The sequence below is a fragment of the Trichomonas vaginalis genome, chromosome V, assembly GCF_026262505.1.
Source record: "Trichomonas vaginalis G3 chromosome V, whole genome shotgun sequence".
Taxonomy (NCBI): domain Eukaryota; phylum Parabasalia; order Trichomonadida; family Trichomonadidae; genus Trichomonas; species Trichomonas vaginalis.
This window is the reverse complement of record NC_067207.1, coordinates 32,556,424-32,571,566: the sequence shown is the minus strand read 5'-3', so window position 1 is coordinate 32,571,566 and position 15,143 is coordinate 32,556,424. Positions and strand designations below refer to the sequence as shown.

The 15,143-nt window shown below is 34.0% G+C and overlaps 7 protein-coding genes and 1 pseudogene across 8 annotated transcripts, besides 1 other annotated feature; 6 read left to right on the top strand and 2 right to left on the bottom strand.

Annotated features, from left to right (window-relative positions):
* Positions 1–11,638: part of a mobile genetic element that runs on past the window's edge.
* Positions 1,008–1,299, top strand: TVAGG3_0444490 (KilA, N-terminal/APSES-type HTH, DNA-binding family; the record flags this gene model as incomplete). Its single annotated transcript, XM_051234342.1, has 1 exon — positions 1,008–1,299. A coding segment is annotated over one exon (292 nt), but the record flags the coding sequence as incomplete, so codon positions are not given.
* TVAGG3_0444480 (uncharacterized protein) lies at positions 1,415–1,711 on the top strand (the record flags this gene model as incomplete). The annotated part of the gene is made up of 1 exon (XM_051234341.1): positions 1,415–1,711. A coding segment is annotated over one exon (297 nt), but the record flags the coding sequence as incomplete, so codon positions are not given.
* TVAGG3_0444470 lies at positions 5,871–6,425 on the top strand (annotated as a pseudogene). Its single transcript has one exon. A coding segment is annotated over exon 1 (555 nt).
* On the top strand, positions 8,702–9,468 carry TVAGG3_0444460 (uncharacterized protein; the record flags this gene model as incomplete). Its single annotated transcript, XM_051234340.1, has 1 exon — positions 8,702–9,468. A coding segment is annotated over one exon (767 nt), but the record flags the coding sequence as incomplete, so codon positions are not given.
* Positions 9,491–10,276, top strand: TVAGG3_0444450 (uncharacterized protein; the record flags this gene model as incomplete). Its single annotated transcript, XM_051234339.1, has 1 exon — positions 9,491–10,276. The coding sequence occupies one exon, from the start codon at positions 9,491–9,493 to the stop codon at positions 10,274–10,276; it is 786 nt and encodes a 261-aa protein (XP_051104069.1).
* On the top strand, positions 10,307–10,774 carry TVAGG3_0444440 (repellent protein 1 family; the record flags this gene model as incomplete). Its single annotated transcript, XM_001308907.2, has 1 exon — positions 10,307–10,774. One exon carries the CDS (start codon positions 10,307–10,309, stop codon positions 10,772–10,774), a length of 468 nt encoding a protein of 155 aa, XP_001308908.2.
* A 1,246-nt stretch (positions 11,639–12,884) lies between the features above and the next one.
* TVAGG3_0444420 (glycine-rich protein family) lies at positions 12,885–13,830 on the bottom strand (the record flags this gene model as incomplete). The annotated part of the gene is made up of 1 exon (XM_001308910.2): positions 12,885–13,625. One exon carries the CDS (start codon positions 13,623–13,625, stop codon positions 12,885–12,887), a length of 741 nt encoding a protein of 246 aa, XP_001308911.1.
* Positions 13,831–14,004: 174 nt separating this feature from the next.
* Positions 14,005–14,460, bottom strand: TVAGG3_0444410 (glycine-rich protein family; the record flags this gene model as incomplete). Its single annotated transcript, XM_001308911.1, has 1 exon — positions 14,005–14,460. One exon carries the CDS (start codon positions 14,458–14,460, stop codon positions 14,005–14,007), a length of 456 nt encoding a protein of 151 aa, XP_001308912.1.
* Between the last annotated feature and the right edge of the window lie 683 nt (positions 14,461–15,143).

Below are 15,143 nucleotides of genomic sequence, written 5' to 3'. Positions count from 1 at the left end.
CAAAACATTTACGAAGAAGTCTTGACAAAACATTTACGAAGAAGTCTTGACAAAACATGTACGAAGAAATCATGAAAATTCATGAGGTGAGAAAAGAGGTGAGAAAACAGGTGAGATCTCACCTCTTCACCTAAACATTATTTTTATTGAATTCAGCAAAAAAATTCTGAGTAAAATGGCATATGCTTGCTTCCCTCGGAAAACCGAGAGAAGAGATTCCGTATGAAAATCGTGAATTTCCTTAAGATAGAAAAAATAAAGTTAGTTTTATTTTTATTTATTTTTTTATTTTGTATGTAAAGACATATATGTCAAACAATGAGTTTGAAACAGTTAGAAAGATAGACAATGACACCAAATTGGTTAGAATAGGTGATTTAAACGTAAGATACTCAAAGAAATACAACAAATATTCTTTGTCAGACATTATATCTCCATCTGGAAAGCAACCACACGACTGGGTTAGAATTGCTTCTACTCAGAAAATTTTGACAAGAAATCCTGAGCTTATGATATCGGTAAGATTCTATGGAACTACAGCATATCTTATAGACAAAAGTCTTATACCAATAGTTTTGTTATGGTTAGACCCAGTTGTTGGATATAACTTCATAACATATGGTTCATTCGATACGGAACGTTGCAGTGAAGGCTTACTTTACATCGTTCAGAAACCGAAGGACTTCAACACAAAAAGATATAAGATAGGAAGAACATATAATATAACTCTAAGATATGACAGTACAGTCAATAGAGTCAAGGTTGTGTTTGTTAATGATATGAGAGCTGCAGAAACAGAACTACTTGAAAAGTTTGAGAAAATGTATGGTGCTCCCATAAAAGGTAAAGAAACGTTTGAAGTAGATGAGATAGATAAAGCTATAAAATTATTTGATGAAGTTGCTGAAAAATACATGTAAAGCGTTTATTTTGGTCTTTTGTGAAAGTCAGAAAATAAAGTTAGTTTTATTTTTATTTATTTTTTTATTTTGTATGTAAAGACAGTAATGTCAACATCAGAGAACACAACAACTGCTATCGTTCATGAAGCCATAAATGAAGAATACGAATACATACAATATAACAAACAACTTCGCCTCATTCGTTCGGTCAAAGACGATATGTACCAGATGCAAAGTATAATGAATGCTCTTCGTTCTACAAAGCAAGCATATCATTGGTTTGAAAACCAACAGACAAAAGAACTTTTAGAAGAATTTCCTCATATGATTGCTTCCCTCGGAAAACCGAGGGAAGAGATTCCGTATGAAAATCGCAAGAATTTGGCTCCTGGTTTGAAAGGTTATTATGTTCATAGACTTTTAGTAATGCTGTAGCAATGTGGACTTCACCTCGTTATGCTTGTTATATTTTCATGATGTTAGATGAACTATATAAAGCAGAACGTGAAGAGATGGAAAAGAAACTTCATGCAAAAGATGAAGTCATTGAAGCAAAAGACAAAAGCATTCAGAAAAGAATACCACGTTCGGTACCAAAAGGAAAGGAAAAGAACTATAAGTATATGATTTATACTGAAGAGATGGAAAATGAAGAAGATAAAGATATGGTTATGTTGCATTTAGTCAGAAGAAACAACAAAAGCTTTTACGACCTTGCTAAGATTTACAAATCTGACAGAAATTGGTTCTATCGCGAAAACTTACCGATTTCAATGACCCCAAATGAAGATGTGAAACAAATAGTTCAAGATACGTTACCTCAAACACACTATGACATCAAAGGTTGTACAATACTTACATTCAAAGAAGACTTACCGCTACTGAAAGAAAAAATAACAGAGTATTTTGACAACTTCAAAGAGGAAGAATAAAAAAAATCTATGCTAATTTTATTTTTTTATAAAATTTTATCTCATATGAAAGAACATGAATTTAGAATATTCGGAACTCATGACAGAAGAAGAGAACGAACAACATGTAAAAGATTATGCAAAATTTCTGAAGACATACAAAGCATTTAAACAATATCTAAATGCTTCTAAAGATTATGCAAAATTTCTGAAGGTATATAAAGCTTATGAAAAAGCGTATGAAAAGTTTATACATTGGGAATTGTTGTAAAATATCGATATGAAGACTAACCAAAAATATATTTTTGCTTAAATAGCTTCAGGGTCAATTTCTTCAACCATTTCACTTCCTTCGTCAATGTCAATAGAAGCTTCTTCAACCTTTGGTAAGAATTTCTGTATAACATCTTTGTTCGTTATTGTTTCAGAGATGAAGGATAATATTTCACATTTGTTTCACCCTTCTTATATTCTTTCTGTTCGGAAAGATTAAAGCAATACTGAAGAAGTCAATGTTAGAGTTCTTTATAACAGTATAATGAGTATCTTTGACATTCACGAAGAAACTCTTTTGTTTCAAAACTACTGCTAACTCTTGTGAAGTATAACGTTTGCGGTCAATGACAATAGCTAATGGTCTGACATACTGACCAAACTTAGATTCTTTCACAAACTTCTTGTTAAAGATAACATTAACATTTGAAGCATTATTGAACTCATTCTTGATGGCATTAGCGAGAGCATTGTATGAAAAGAACTTGCAATCTTGCATGTGTTTCATTATAATAAAAATTAAATATTTTAAAATAACTTAAAAAATCTAATCTAATTTTTTCTAAAAATTTTTTTATTTCCTACTAAATATGTATCGGAAGTTGTCTAAGTTAGAACACTCGGAAATAAAACAACTTCTTACAGAAGCTAACATAGAAGTAGCAAAACATTACGCAACAAACAAAAAAGCACTCGCTGACTTCATTAAAGACTACAATGGTGCAATAAGTTATGATAGAATTCATGAGTTCATAAAGCCGCAACGCGGCGAGGACGAAGTCCATGCAATAGCATTTCCTTTAAATGACGTTGCTATTGACTTATATCATAGACGTTCAGTACCTCATGAAGTAAGAAGAGAAATGTTTGACATAACAAATGCAAACGTTGGTGAAACAAGAAGAAGAGACGACACACTGAAACAACAGAGAAGAGAGATGTTTAAGAGCGCTATAGAACAAGTTCGCAAAGCTAACGATGTCATTCGTTCCATTGACGACAAACCAAAAGAAGGTGAGAGATGGTTAAAGAAAGATGAAGAGAATAGGAAGAGAAATGTGAAGTCAGGCAATAGACTCATTGACTTTAACATCGAAGCTTTAGATGAACCAAACAGAGACTACTTACACAAACATTTCGGTAAGGTTTTCATGAGACTCTTAGAGAAAATTAAAATAAACTCACAACAGAGATGGATGGTATGTTATAAACTTGGTGGAAAGTATGAATGTTCTACGTTAAACCTCAATAATATTGGAACATTACTACATCAGCTCTTGAAGGAGAACTTTATATCAGAGATAGAAGCAAATGCTGCAGGTATTGTTGAAATGCACTATGACTTCTTCTTGACAAACATAAAGAATCTTACTGAAATAAAGATGTATGATTTAACAGAATATGAAGGCTTAACGATGTCAGATGTTAAGAAAGGAAAGCCACAGAAGCGACCATATAGAGATGAAAGCACACTGACAAATGACAAAAGCCATTTTGGAAGCTCTTAAGCAAACAGGAAACAGATATAGAGCTTTGGAAGAAATGGTGAAAAGAAGTTTTATAAGAAGAGAAGCGGTCAGTTCTGGAAGTATCTTTGCACATTACCTATAAATCTTGAACGCTACCAAATCTTCAATGAACTGAACAAAAGAACTGCAACACTTATGACAGAAGACAATTGTTTCGTTTATGCTTGCATTCAGGCTGGAGTAAATGAAGAAACTATTGACCACATGAGAGAAGTCATTCGTGTTAGAGACTTTCCTCAAAGTAAAGTACAAGAAATTTCTGACGCAACAGGTATAGCATTTAATGTTACCATTGGTTATTTCAATGACTCAAGACATAATGAAATAAAGAGATACATACCAAAAGAATGTAAAACTGTTCGAACTATTGACTTACTTCTTGTTGAAGACCACTACATGCTAAATGAAAGATTACCAATGACAACATATTTCATTCGCAACTATATAGAAATTCTCAAAGCTTGTGGTGGAATGAACATTGAGAAAACAAATGAAGATTTATACAAAGAGAGAAGATAAATATGTAGTTCGTTATGATAGAACAACACCGTTATGGGATGTTATGAAAACATTGTGGGAGTGCAAATATTTCGAACCTATTTCTTATGGAGAACTTTTCACATATACTACTGACTTATATAAACAGAACCTTGCACCATTTAAAGACTTGACATATGCTCCAAAGTATTGTGTACAACTGAAGAAAAAGAGTCAAAAGAAGTAAATAAAAAATGTGCAAGTTCATTCCTGAGCACGTTTTCTTTGCTGACTTTGAGTGTAGTACAGACGGCTTTCATAAAGCTTTTAACATATGTTATGACAGTGAAGATGGTTCAGTGAGTGAAAGCATTGGGGTCAAACTGTGCAACAGAATTTTTGGAGCGACTTCCTGACAAGAGTTTAATATATTTCCATAACCTCAGTTATGACATAAACTTCATCTTAAGACACATGACAGAAGTGAAAGGAACTCCCATCATTAAAGGTTCACGAACAATGCAAATAACTGGCTTATATAAAGGAAGGGCAATTATTATAAAAGACTCTTACAGTGTTATAAATAAGAAGCTTAAACTATTTCCTGCTATGTTTAACTTACAAACAGGACCGAAAGAAGTATTTCCATACAACTACTACAGCAGTACTTTGTTAGCAAATGACAACAGAACTGGTGTCATTTCTGAAGCATGTAAGTTTATCCGGGATGCAGATACATTCATGAAAAACATAGATTCCATCAAAGGTTGCAGAATAGATGAGAACCACTTCGACTTAGAAAAGTATAGCACATTTTATTGCAAACAAGATGTAAGAATTTTAAGAGAAGGTTTTGTTAAGTTCCGCAATGACATATTGAAAGAATTTGATTTAAACGTTTATGACTACGTTAGTATTTGTTCAATTGCTAACAAATTATTTGAGAACAGAGTGTACTTCCCGAATGGAAATTTATATGACCTCTCAAATAAACCAAGAGAATTTATTTCGAGATGCATTCAAGGTGGAAGATGTATGTTGTCAGATAACATTAAACAAAAGAGCGAAAAGAAACTCATTGCTGATTTCGACGCTGTTTCATTATATCCATCAGCTATAGCAAGACTTTATACTTTAGAAGGTATTCCAAAAGGTATGAAGAAAGAATGTTAAGCACAGAGTATCTCATGAGACATTTATTCGATGACGACCAAAAGGAACCCATTGGTGAAAAGTTTATGTCTGGCTTCTTTGTTCTCATTAAGATAACAAGATTGGATACATAGACACTTTCCTTTAATAGTTTGTGACCCTGAACTAAATCCAGAACTTAACGTTCCCAGAAGTTCAAACACTTGCTGTTTAATGTATGTTGACCATATAACATTACAAGACCTCATAAAATATCAAGGTGTCAAATGTGAAGTGTTGCAAGGATACTATTACGATGGAAACAGAGATATAGAATAAGAGATGAAGTAAAGAAGTTGTTTGAGTTAAGGTTAAAGTATAAGAAAGAAGGAAATCCTTTGCAAGAAAATATAAAGCTCATTCTGAACAGTATTTATGGCAAAACTATTCTATCTCCTATTGAGTCAAAAATAACCATAGTAAATGACAAAGATGCTATAAGATATGCCATCAGAAACTACAACCATATAGTGAAGTTCGAAGGTTTGGATGGTTCGATAAAACTATTTTCAAGCTAACGAAAAGCATTTGCAGACTTTAACTTCTGTCCACTTGGTGTTAATATTCTGTCAATGTCGAAGAGAATAATGAACGAAGTATTCTGTACTGCTGAAGATATGGGACTTCAAATATTTTACCAGGACTGTGATAGCATGCATATTTTCAATGAAGACATACCAAAGCTTGCAGCAGAGTTTAAGAAGAGATACGGTAGAGAACTTATTGGAAAAACCTTGGTCAGTTCCATTGACTTCGCAGAAATAACACCTGGAAAACAAAGTTTAGCATACAAGTCAATATTTTGTGGAAAGAAGACTTACATAGACTTACTCACTAACGATTTAAATGAAGTTGCATTCCATGCACGTTGCAAAGGTGTCAAACAAGACGTCTTGCTTTAACAGCAAATGAAATGTTTCCTGAAGCTATACAATGCTATTACAATGAAGATAAGAACATTCACATACCTGTTGGAACATATGACAAAGACTCTGAGTTCAGTTTAATGAAACTTTACAAAGCACTTTATGACGGTCAAGAGATTGGATTTGACTTATGTAAGTCTGCTACACTTGCATTTGAGGAAGTTTAACTTTTCTATTCAGACTAAGACTTCATTCATAAGAAAGCTTAAGTTCTGAGAACATGAATGAGAAAAATAATGAGGTCATTTATTTTTGTCAGCAGTGAGGTCATATAAGATTATATTGACGTTTGAATGCACTGTATGAAATTTTTGTAAGTTTTCCTTTTACAGTCCATGCATTTACATACAGAGTTCCACATTTATTGTTTTCCATTACATGAAGCTCTCTATAGCGAATTCCATTAAAGAAATAGAAGAGGTCTTGTTCTGGGTCATAGTATAAATCATCGAACTCATGTTTTCCATATGTTTTAACTTCAATGGAGTTTTCACCAATTTCATCTACATAGTTATAATTTATACCATTTGCTTTACATCTGTTTTTATTGTTTTGTTGTGATGTTACATATCTTAAATTTTCTATTCTATTGTCTGTTCGTATATGATTTATATGGTCTACTTGAGGTAAGTTGTCTGGGTTAAGTATGAATTGTTCTGCTATAAGTTTGTGCTTGAAGTATTTTTGACCGTTTAAACATAACCTATAATATCCATCGCTCATCCATTCACTCACAATTTTTCCTGTAGATTTTTTCCTAATATTGTGTGGATATTCTGTGTTAATTTCATAGTCGTTGTCAGCAGTGTTTCCCAAACGTCTTCACCTTCCATGCCTTTCACTCAAATAAAATTTTCAGAAAAAAATAAAACTAGCGTAGATTTTACAATACTGCGATGGTAGAGTTTAAGAGTTGTGCTTCAATGTAGAGACAATCCTTATCTGGAGGTAAGAACACTGGGCAGTTATGGTCATGAGTGGAGAACATGTCTATCCAAAACTCACGATTGAAGCCAGTTAATTTATAGTATTTAGGTTTGGAAGTGGTGAAGTTCTTGTATGACCAATGAACTCATTTTCAACTCCTTACTTAAGTTTGAATATAATATAGCTTGCTTTCTATCCCAAATGCCTGGAAATCTAATTTCGGAAAAATCATTTTTCCTCGGAAGCATTGCATCATAATTGAAAACATTTTGAAATCATCACTTGGTTCAGAGATTTGAAATCTTATACGTAATGGATTTTTTTCTTTTTAGCTACTTCATTGAATGGTGAATATACAAACTGACAGTCATGAGTTCCATCTTCATTTTCATTAAATTCATAATGAAAGTCTATAAGTTGTGGCTGACTACCTTCTTCTTTCAGTTGTGCAAGAAACTCACGTAAAGGCTGTAAAGTTTGTACTTCAATGTTAACTTTTTCTCGAACATTCATTAAATGAAATCATACATTGCAACAATGTTGTATCGTCTTTAAAGTATTTGTATATGTGAATGTTTTGGGCGCTTAAAGACTGTTCGTCATTTTCTATCTCGACTTGAAGTATAAAGTCAACCTTTCTGAAAGCACGTGTTATATACATAGATGTTATGCCAATGTACTTCTCTTCATTTATGTTCACAATCCAGTCTGTTGGAAACTTAAACGTTACTCTGTTCCCCTTTATTTTGACGTCAGGGTTTTCACTACTGAACGCAACAGATAAAGGTATTTGTCTATACATTTAATTCGATAAAAATAAACCATTTACTCTTTCTTTGCTTCAGCTTCTTCTCTAGCTTTTTCGCCAGTAGTCTTGGGTTCTTTGTCTTCCAGCAGCTAATGCAGCAAGTTGTTTTTCACTAAGTTTTCTCTTTGGTCTCTCTGGCTTTTGTTCTTGTTTTTGTTCCTTCAGTTCGGATAAAATTTGCTCACGAATTTCTTTCTTCAATGCTTCAACATCTATGACCCCTTGGGTCTTGTCCGTAGGGCTTGTCTGAGTCATTTGACTGCAGATAAAAAACAAAATTAAAACTTTAACCGATGTAAAATGAGCTTGTCAAAATCAGAGCGAGAGTCTATTATATTAAATGACGCAAGAGGAATACAACATCCTTTCTATTACGTAAGTCAGAGTAAAGATGGTAAAATATATGTAAGAAAAAGAAAGGTTCCATTAGCGAATGCAGAAAGCGACAACATTAAGGTGCATGGCAAGGGAAGCCACGAAGCCATGTAAAACCTTCTGTTCAAACTGAGCCACCAAAAGAACAGAAGAAAAGAAGCCAGATGTACTTTCAATAACGAACCAAGAGCTTATTGCAAAGTTCGTGAATTTCATTGAAAAACAAACCGAGTCAAAGAACCCTGACCCACCAGTGAAAGAAGTTGAGACAAAAGAGAATGTACAGTTCATTGAAAATGTCAAGAAACAACTTCCACCACGAATGCCAAGAAGAAGAGTGAGAATAATGAAGTAAATAGATATTTTTATCTGAAGTAAATACATGCAGAACGAACAGTTAAACGAATTTACTCCAGCAGAGCATATTCATCAGATTCGCTCATATTTCGATATCATAGACAATGCAGTTCAAATTGGTGACACTAATAGAAAATATTCTGACGCAAAGATTCCATCACAACCTGGAACTGCTAAAGATAACACATGGGTAACATTCAATCTCTCACCTCCTGGTGAAAATATGTTGGACCTTTACAATACATTCATTACGTATAAAATGGAAGGTCAATTTATTGTAGATAAAGAAATTGGTTCAGGTTCCAATAAAACAAACCCACCAGGATTTTGGATTGGTTTCGATGACGCTTTCTATGCAGTTGCTGGATATCAAATCCTTGCAAATGGTCGTATCGTATATTCTCAAGACAACGCAAGAGAAGAAGCATATATAACTTCAAACTCACAAACTACCGAACAAATAAAGAAAGTAGATGTTTTCTCAAAGACTCGACATGAAGATGTATGGAGTCATTCGGGAACATGCAGAACAGGACAAATTGTTAGTGGTCCAATTACAGCAGGAAAATCATTTGATTTTAAGCTTCGTTTAAGAATTCCTGTTAGAAGATTCCTTCCATTAGAAGCTATAAGATTTATTCCAGCTTTTGCAGGAAACATTCAGCTTAAAGTAAAGTTCAGTAGCGACGCCTTACAATGCACATCTATATCTGTAAATGATATCATTGCTTTCAATCCAACTCTTAAAGTTGCATTTGCTTCAGATTCAAATCCACCGACAAATAAATTTGTTCCATGGAATGAACCATTCACTATGATAACGAAGGCAGTAGAAGCTAGTGGAACAGTTACTATTACAACTGTAACCCAGCAACTATTTCGAACAAAGATGGATTTTAATGAATGTTTTATTCATCCAAAGTCATTCTCTTTAGACCCTAACATTTATACAGAACTTGTAGAACATTATACAAACGAGGCTTTATGTTTTCCTGTTAAAGTTATGGATTGGATTCCTATGGACGGTTCATTCTCAAAGAATACAGATAGTTCAAGTGCAACATTTACAGCAGCTTATACGCCTATTAATGTTAAAAGTATTTGGGCACTATTTAGAAAGAAAGACAACTATTATGTTAATTTTGAGAACCCTAAGTTTAAATATCTTCAGCTTTCCATGGGAGCTTATGGAAATATGCCTGCAGAACCTGAAAAATCATATGGACCTGTATTTTATGAAATGGTTGCGAACGCTTGCAATACAAACAATGATATGATAGGATTTAATGAAGATGTTATGAGGTCATTGGTGGATGATGGTAGTGTGGAACATAAATGGGATAGCTATGACAACACACATTTCTTATGTGGTTTTCCAACAGAAGTGGACTTTTGCTTCCAGCAAGGTCAAACATCTACTGCTCCAATAACATACAAATTGTCTGTTAAAGGACCTATTGAACTAGCAACTGAAAATGTACCAAAGCCACTTATTGGATTTATGAGGGATTGTTGCTTTGCCATTCAGGTGCGTGCTAATGGAATCCCAATAATAAGATTAGATGACTATAACTTAGCTACGGACGACAGTGAGGAATAAAGGATGAACGTTTATTTTTAAAGCTTATAAATGAGTTCTTCATCAAGCTCTCGTGAACCTTCACCATCTATGAAACAAACTTTACCAAACGATTATGGAGCACCTATTGAATATTTCTTACGAGCTGCACAATGGCAAAGAGCAGTCTCACCAAGGTTAGGTGTTCCACCAGCTCCTGTCAAAAATAGCATTTGGTCAAGTCCTTATATAAGATATGGTCTCCCACTAGGTTTGCTAGCTACAGCAGGAGCAGTTATGATGTTGAAAAGAAATAAAGCAAATGTTGTAAATAATACTGAAGTAGCTGAAGTTAAACAAACTCCAACACCTTCGCCAAAACCAACGTCAAAACAACCTTCACAAGCAAAACCTTCAATGACTCCTGAACCTATGAAAGTACAAACTCCTGTTCAAAAGTCAACTCCTAAACCGACTCCAACATTTAAACCAGAACCTACTCCTCAAATAAATCGTAAAACTCCTGCGTTTCCTTACTGAAAAAATAACGTTATTTTTATTTAATATTAAAATTTTTATTTGATTGAAATGACAAATAAAGTCACTGAAGCAATGAAACAAAAGTTTTTGGTAGAATACATTAAATCAGGAACTATTCCAGAAGGTTTTTACATTCATACTATGAAGGATGGTAGAGTTCAGTTTAGAAAGATAAAGCAACCATTAGATAAAGAAGGAATTTTGAGAAAGATTAAACTTCATGAGGACAACATTGCTGAACTTAAGAAGAAGCTAGAAGAGTTGGAGAAAGGAAGAGAGTTATAAAGCAATGAGAACGTTTATGTTATGAGAAATTTTTAACGTTAGTTTTATTTTTACTGAAAATTTTTATTTGGATGTAATGACGAAAACTATTGAGATAACAAACTACAACGGTCATGAGTTCAAGAATTTGTTCTTCGTTCCTCGTGAAAATACATTCTATCAGATACGAGGGAGAAAGGGTAAAGTTAGTTTGAGCGTTTATGACTACAAGCATAATGGAAAGTTTATACAAGCATACGATACAAACGGTAAACGTGTTTCATTAGCTTTGTCAAAACTTACTAACATTTATTTTGACAGTGACTTTGACCTATATGAAGAAGAAAGTGAGTCAGAAGATTATGAGCTGTTATGTGAAGCACAGCAATGGGAGGAGTTGCAATACTTTTGTAAGTGAGAACGTTTATTTTTTACATTAGTGAGGTGAAGTGGTTGGTGGTTTTGTAAATATTTAAGGTTAAGTTAGTGTTGTCGTTTGTGTTGTAAAATATACGTTAACGGTTTTGTAAAGTGTCAAATTCACATATCATGGGTAAGGAGGCGCGCAGTGCCGCCGTACCCTTGATATGTATACTAACTCCTTCTCATTTCCACCAATTGGAGCGTACCTTCCACCAACTCGGAATGATTTTGCTCCAGTTAATGGGATAATTGCATACCAACTATTGATGTAGCAATCGGAACGCATCCAGCCTCTGCTGACGGCCAAGTTATAGTTGGCAGTGCATCCTTCGATGGAGTTGACTCCGCCGAGCCAGCAGAGTGACATGAATGCACAGCCAGATTCTCTGATGTTCTGGTTGAACCTAGGATCGTATTGCTTGATTACTTGACCAGAAGGAGATGGAGTTGGTCCTGAGCCACCAGACACGAGTGAAACGTAATCGGCACAAACCCATCCTTGATCAACTTTGTACCAATTTGAGGAAACATCATAAATTGTAACGACGGCGTTGTTCGGAAGGCCACCTACCCTTGCGTAATTTGTACCGGGACCGGAGCGAATTTTTAGACCTATATCTGCGTCAACTTTACCTCTGACATGAAGTAATTCTGCTTTGATATAACCTGTTTGGCCATTCCTGTTGACTTGCCACCAATCGTTTTGGTGACCAGTAACAGTTATTTGTGTTCCATCAATGACAGATCCAATGATTGAAGAACTTGTACTTGGACCTGATCTTATGTTTGCACTATATCCTCCAGCAAACACTACGCCTGTTCCATCTCCATTTGCTTGAGGAATCATAGAATGACGATGCCAGCGCGTTCTCCTTGCAGAGGCAAAAGCGAACAAAATACCCAACATTTTTTTTAAATTCGAATTGAATCAAACCTCCATTTTTGAGATCGATGTAACTGATCCGATAATTTTTAAACATTCTTTAAAATGCTCAAAAACCATATTATTCATTTTAAAATGAAAAATTTTTAATTGAATGCATCAATTAAATTATTCATGTAATCTGATCAATTTTTTTAATATTTGAATACATAGATTATAATTCATTTATGTTTATCGTCTTTTCAGCATCAAATTTACTCGAATTATTAAAAATTTATTCTAGCATCAATGATAATTTTCATTTGAATAATTCATTTTATCATATTGTAAGTGAGTATATAATTTACCCTCTAATAATAGCCATTCAATGAAAAGTTATTTATTCTGATCAAAAATATCGAAATCTATATTCTAATCTTAAATACTTAGGTACCGAATATATCTGATATTATATGTCGCATTTATATTTATTTAATATTTGCTATTTTAGTTCATGTTCCTCAACTAAACTGATACAATTACATTTAAATAATTTTATATTTATAGAATAAATAAGCATAAATAAATAACATTAAATTTAAAGGAACAAAAATTGTAATTTATATAGAAACTTGGACAATCATATAAGAAAAGAGTGGTGATTCGAATGGAACCATTGCCGGGATTACCATAACTCATACTACCATTAACAAGTGGCATCAGATGTTTACCATCAATCATAACTGTATTGAAGAATGTGATGTTACTGTAGTGGATAGATGGATCTTCTCGTTCTGAGAACTTAGGATTTTCTTCAGTGAAATCTTCTGAAATTGCGATGCATCCTTTGTGTCCACTGATGAATGAACTTCCACCAGCACCACCGTAATTCTTTTCTACCGATGATGCACTACCACCAAAATATCCACCGCCTCCTGATCCGTTCCCATCTGGAGACCCATCATAGAATCTTCTTTCTCCATTTCCTCCTCCAAATCCAAATCTCCCTTTATATGGACCTATTCCATATCCACCAGAAGTTTGATTTCCCGGAACATTGTTTCCAGAATCACTTGAATAGCCTACTAATCCACCAGCACTACCTCCATAGTCATCACGAGAAGAATCATAAGCCAAACTATCTGGGGATCCTGCACCTGCCGCGACGATTATTCGACTTTTCAATCCTTCAAGTTCACCAAAATCTCCTGGTTTTAATCGAATATCCGATGATCCGCCACCACCAAGTTGGCCAGGGCCTCCACCGCCATATGTTGGATATTTTGCAGTTATATCACCCATCGAACCAACATGCAAATATAATTTGAGTTTTTCATAAATAACAATTTCTCCTTTAACATAGCTTCCTCGTGAGTGTTCAGTTGTATTTCCATAGACTCCGCAACCACCCCATAATTCGAAAATATAATTTCCTTTTTCTAATTCAACTTCATAAGGTGTAGAATTAAACGAGGTTGTGCCATTATATAGATAAACATGATATTTATATTTTAAATTATTATAAACCTCTAAGCTAGTATAATCAATAAAGTCAAAATATAAATATAAAAATCGGTTATAAATTGTTAGGAGGAAATAAGTTATCAGTATTTGAAAAGACACTGAATTTTCATCATATATTCTATAAAAATCATATTATAAAGCAAGCTATTTAATATGTTTAAATTGAATTTACTATGAACAAAGAGAATAAAAGATAATTATACAGAAAATCAGGTTTTAATGAAATAGTACGTAAGAAAGTGATAACAATGCGTCCATTTCCTTCCCATACACCTGATTCAGATTCAATATTATAGAAAAGAAATGCTGCTTTGTTGAATGCATATTCATGACTTTCAAGAAGATTATATTTATCATCATGGGCGGGAATTTCTCCTTCAGGAATGATTGCATCCTTGGACAACACCCAAGAACTTCCTCCCCCTGAACCTGAATTTCCATGATGACTTGCAAATCCTCCAAACCAACCACTTCCAGAACCTGCTCTATCACTCCCACCATAATATGTCCTTACACCTTTGGGATTTTTAGATCCATGCTCTTGACAGCTCTCTCCGCTGCCAAAACTAAATCCATAAGTTGAGTTTGCAATGTAATTATATATAGATTCCATTTTGAAACCAGCCTTGACCTATTATACCTCCCGAGCCTCCTGATCCATCATCTGTGCCATAAATCATTTTTTAGAAATTTGACAGCGGTTTGGCCACCTCCGGATCCCGATCCAACTAGGTTTAAATATCCATTATTCCCTGACTTACATCCACCTCCATAGCCACCCTCAATGAGATTTTGATCAAGATAGCATTCTGGAGTTGTATGAACGTTTTTTATTTTGTATCCAAAAATCCATCGACCGCCAATTGTTGCAAATGCTTGGATTTTGTATGAAATGCGAATAATTCCGCTTATATAACCTCCTGCACCTCCAATACTTGATTTTTGAATACATTTTGTGTTTCCGTTTACCTTTTTTACTCTTTCATCAGAAATGCAACTTCCATCAGGAAAGCGAAATGATGATACTTGTCCGTTGTCACTCCCTCCACTCGCTCCATATAATTCGAATTTATATACTCCAGGAGAGATATCTAAGACATAGTCAGTGCAATCAAACGTGCTTTCACATGGATAATCAAAGATATACATATTATTTGTTTTTGATACATTTATCTTAGAATTAGGTTTTGAAGCATTTAATAGATAATATTTAAGCATACATACGGTGTTTCATTATGTTTGAATTAAAATAGAATTTAAATCGATATTTAATTTTCCTTATTTCACTAATTGTAA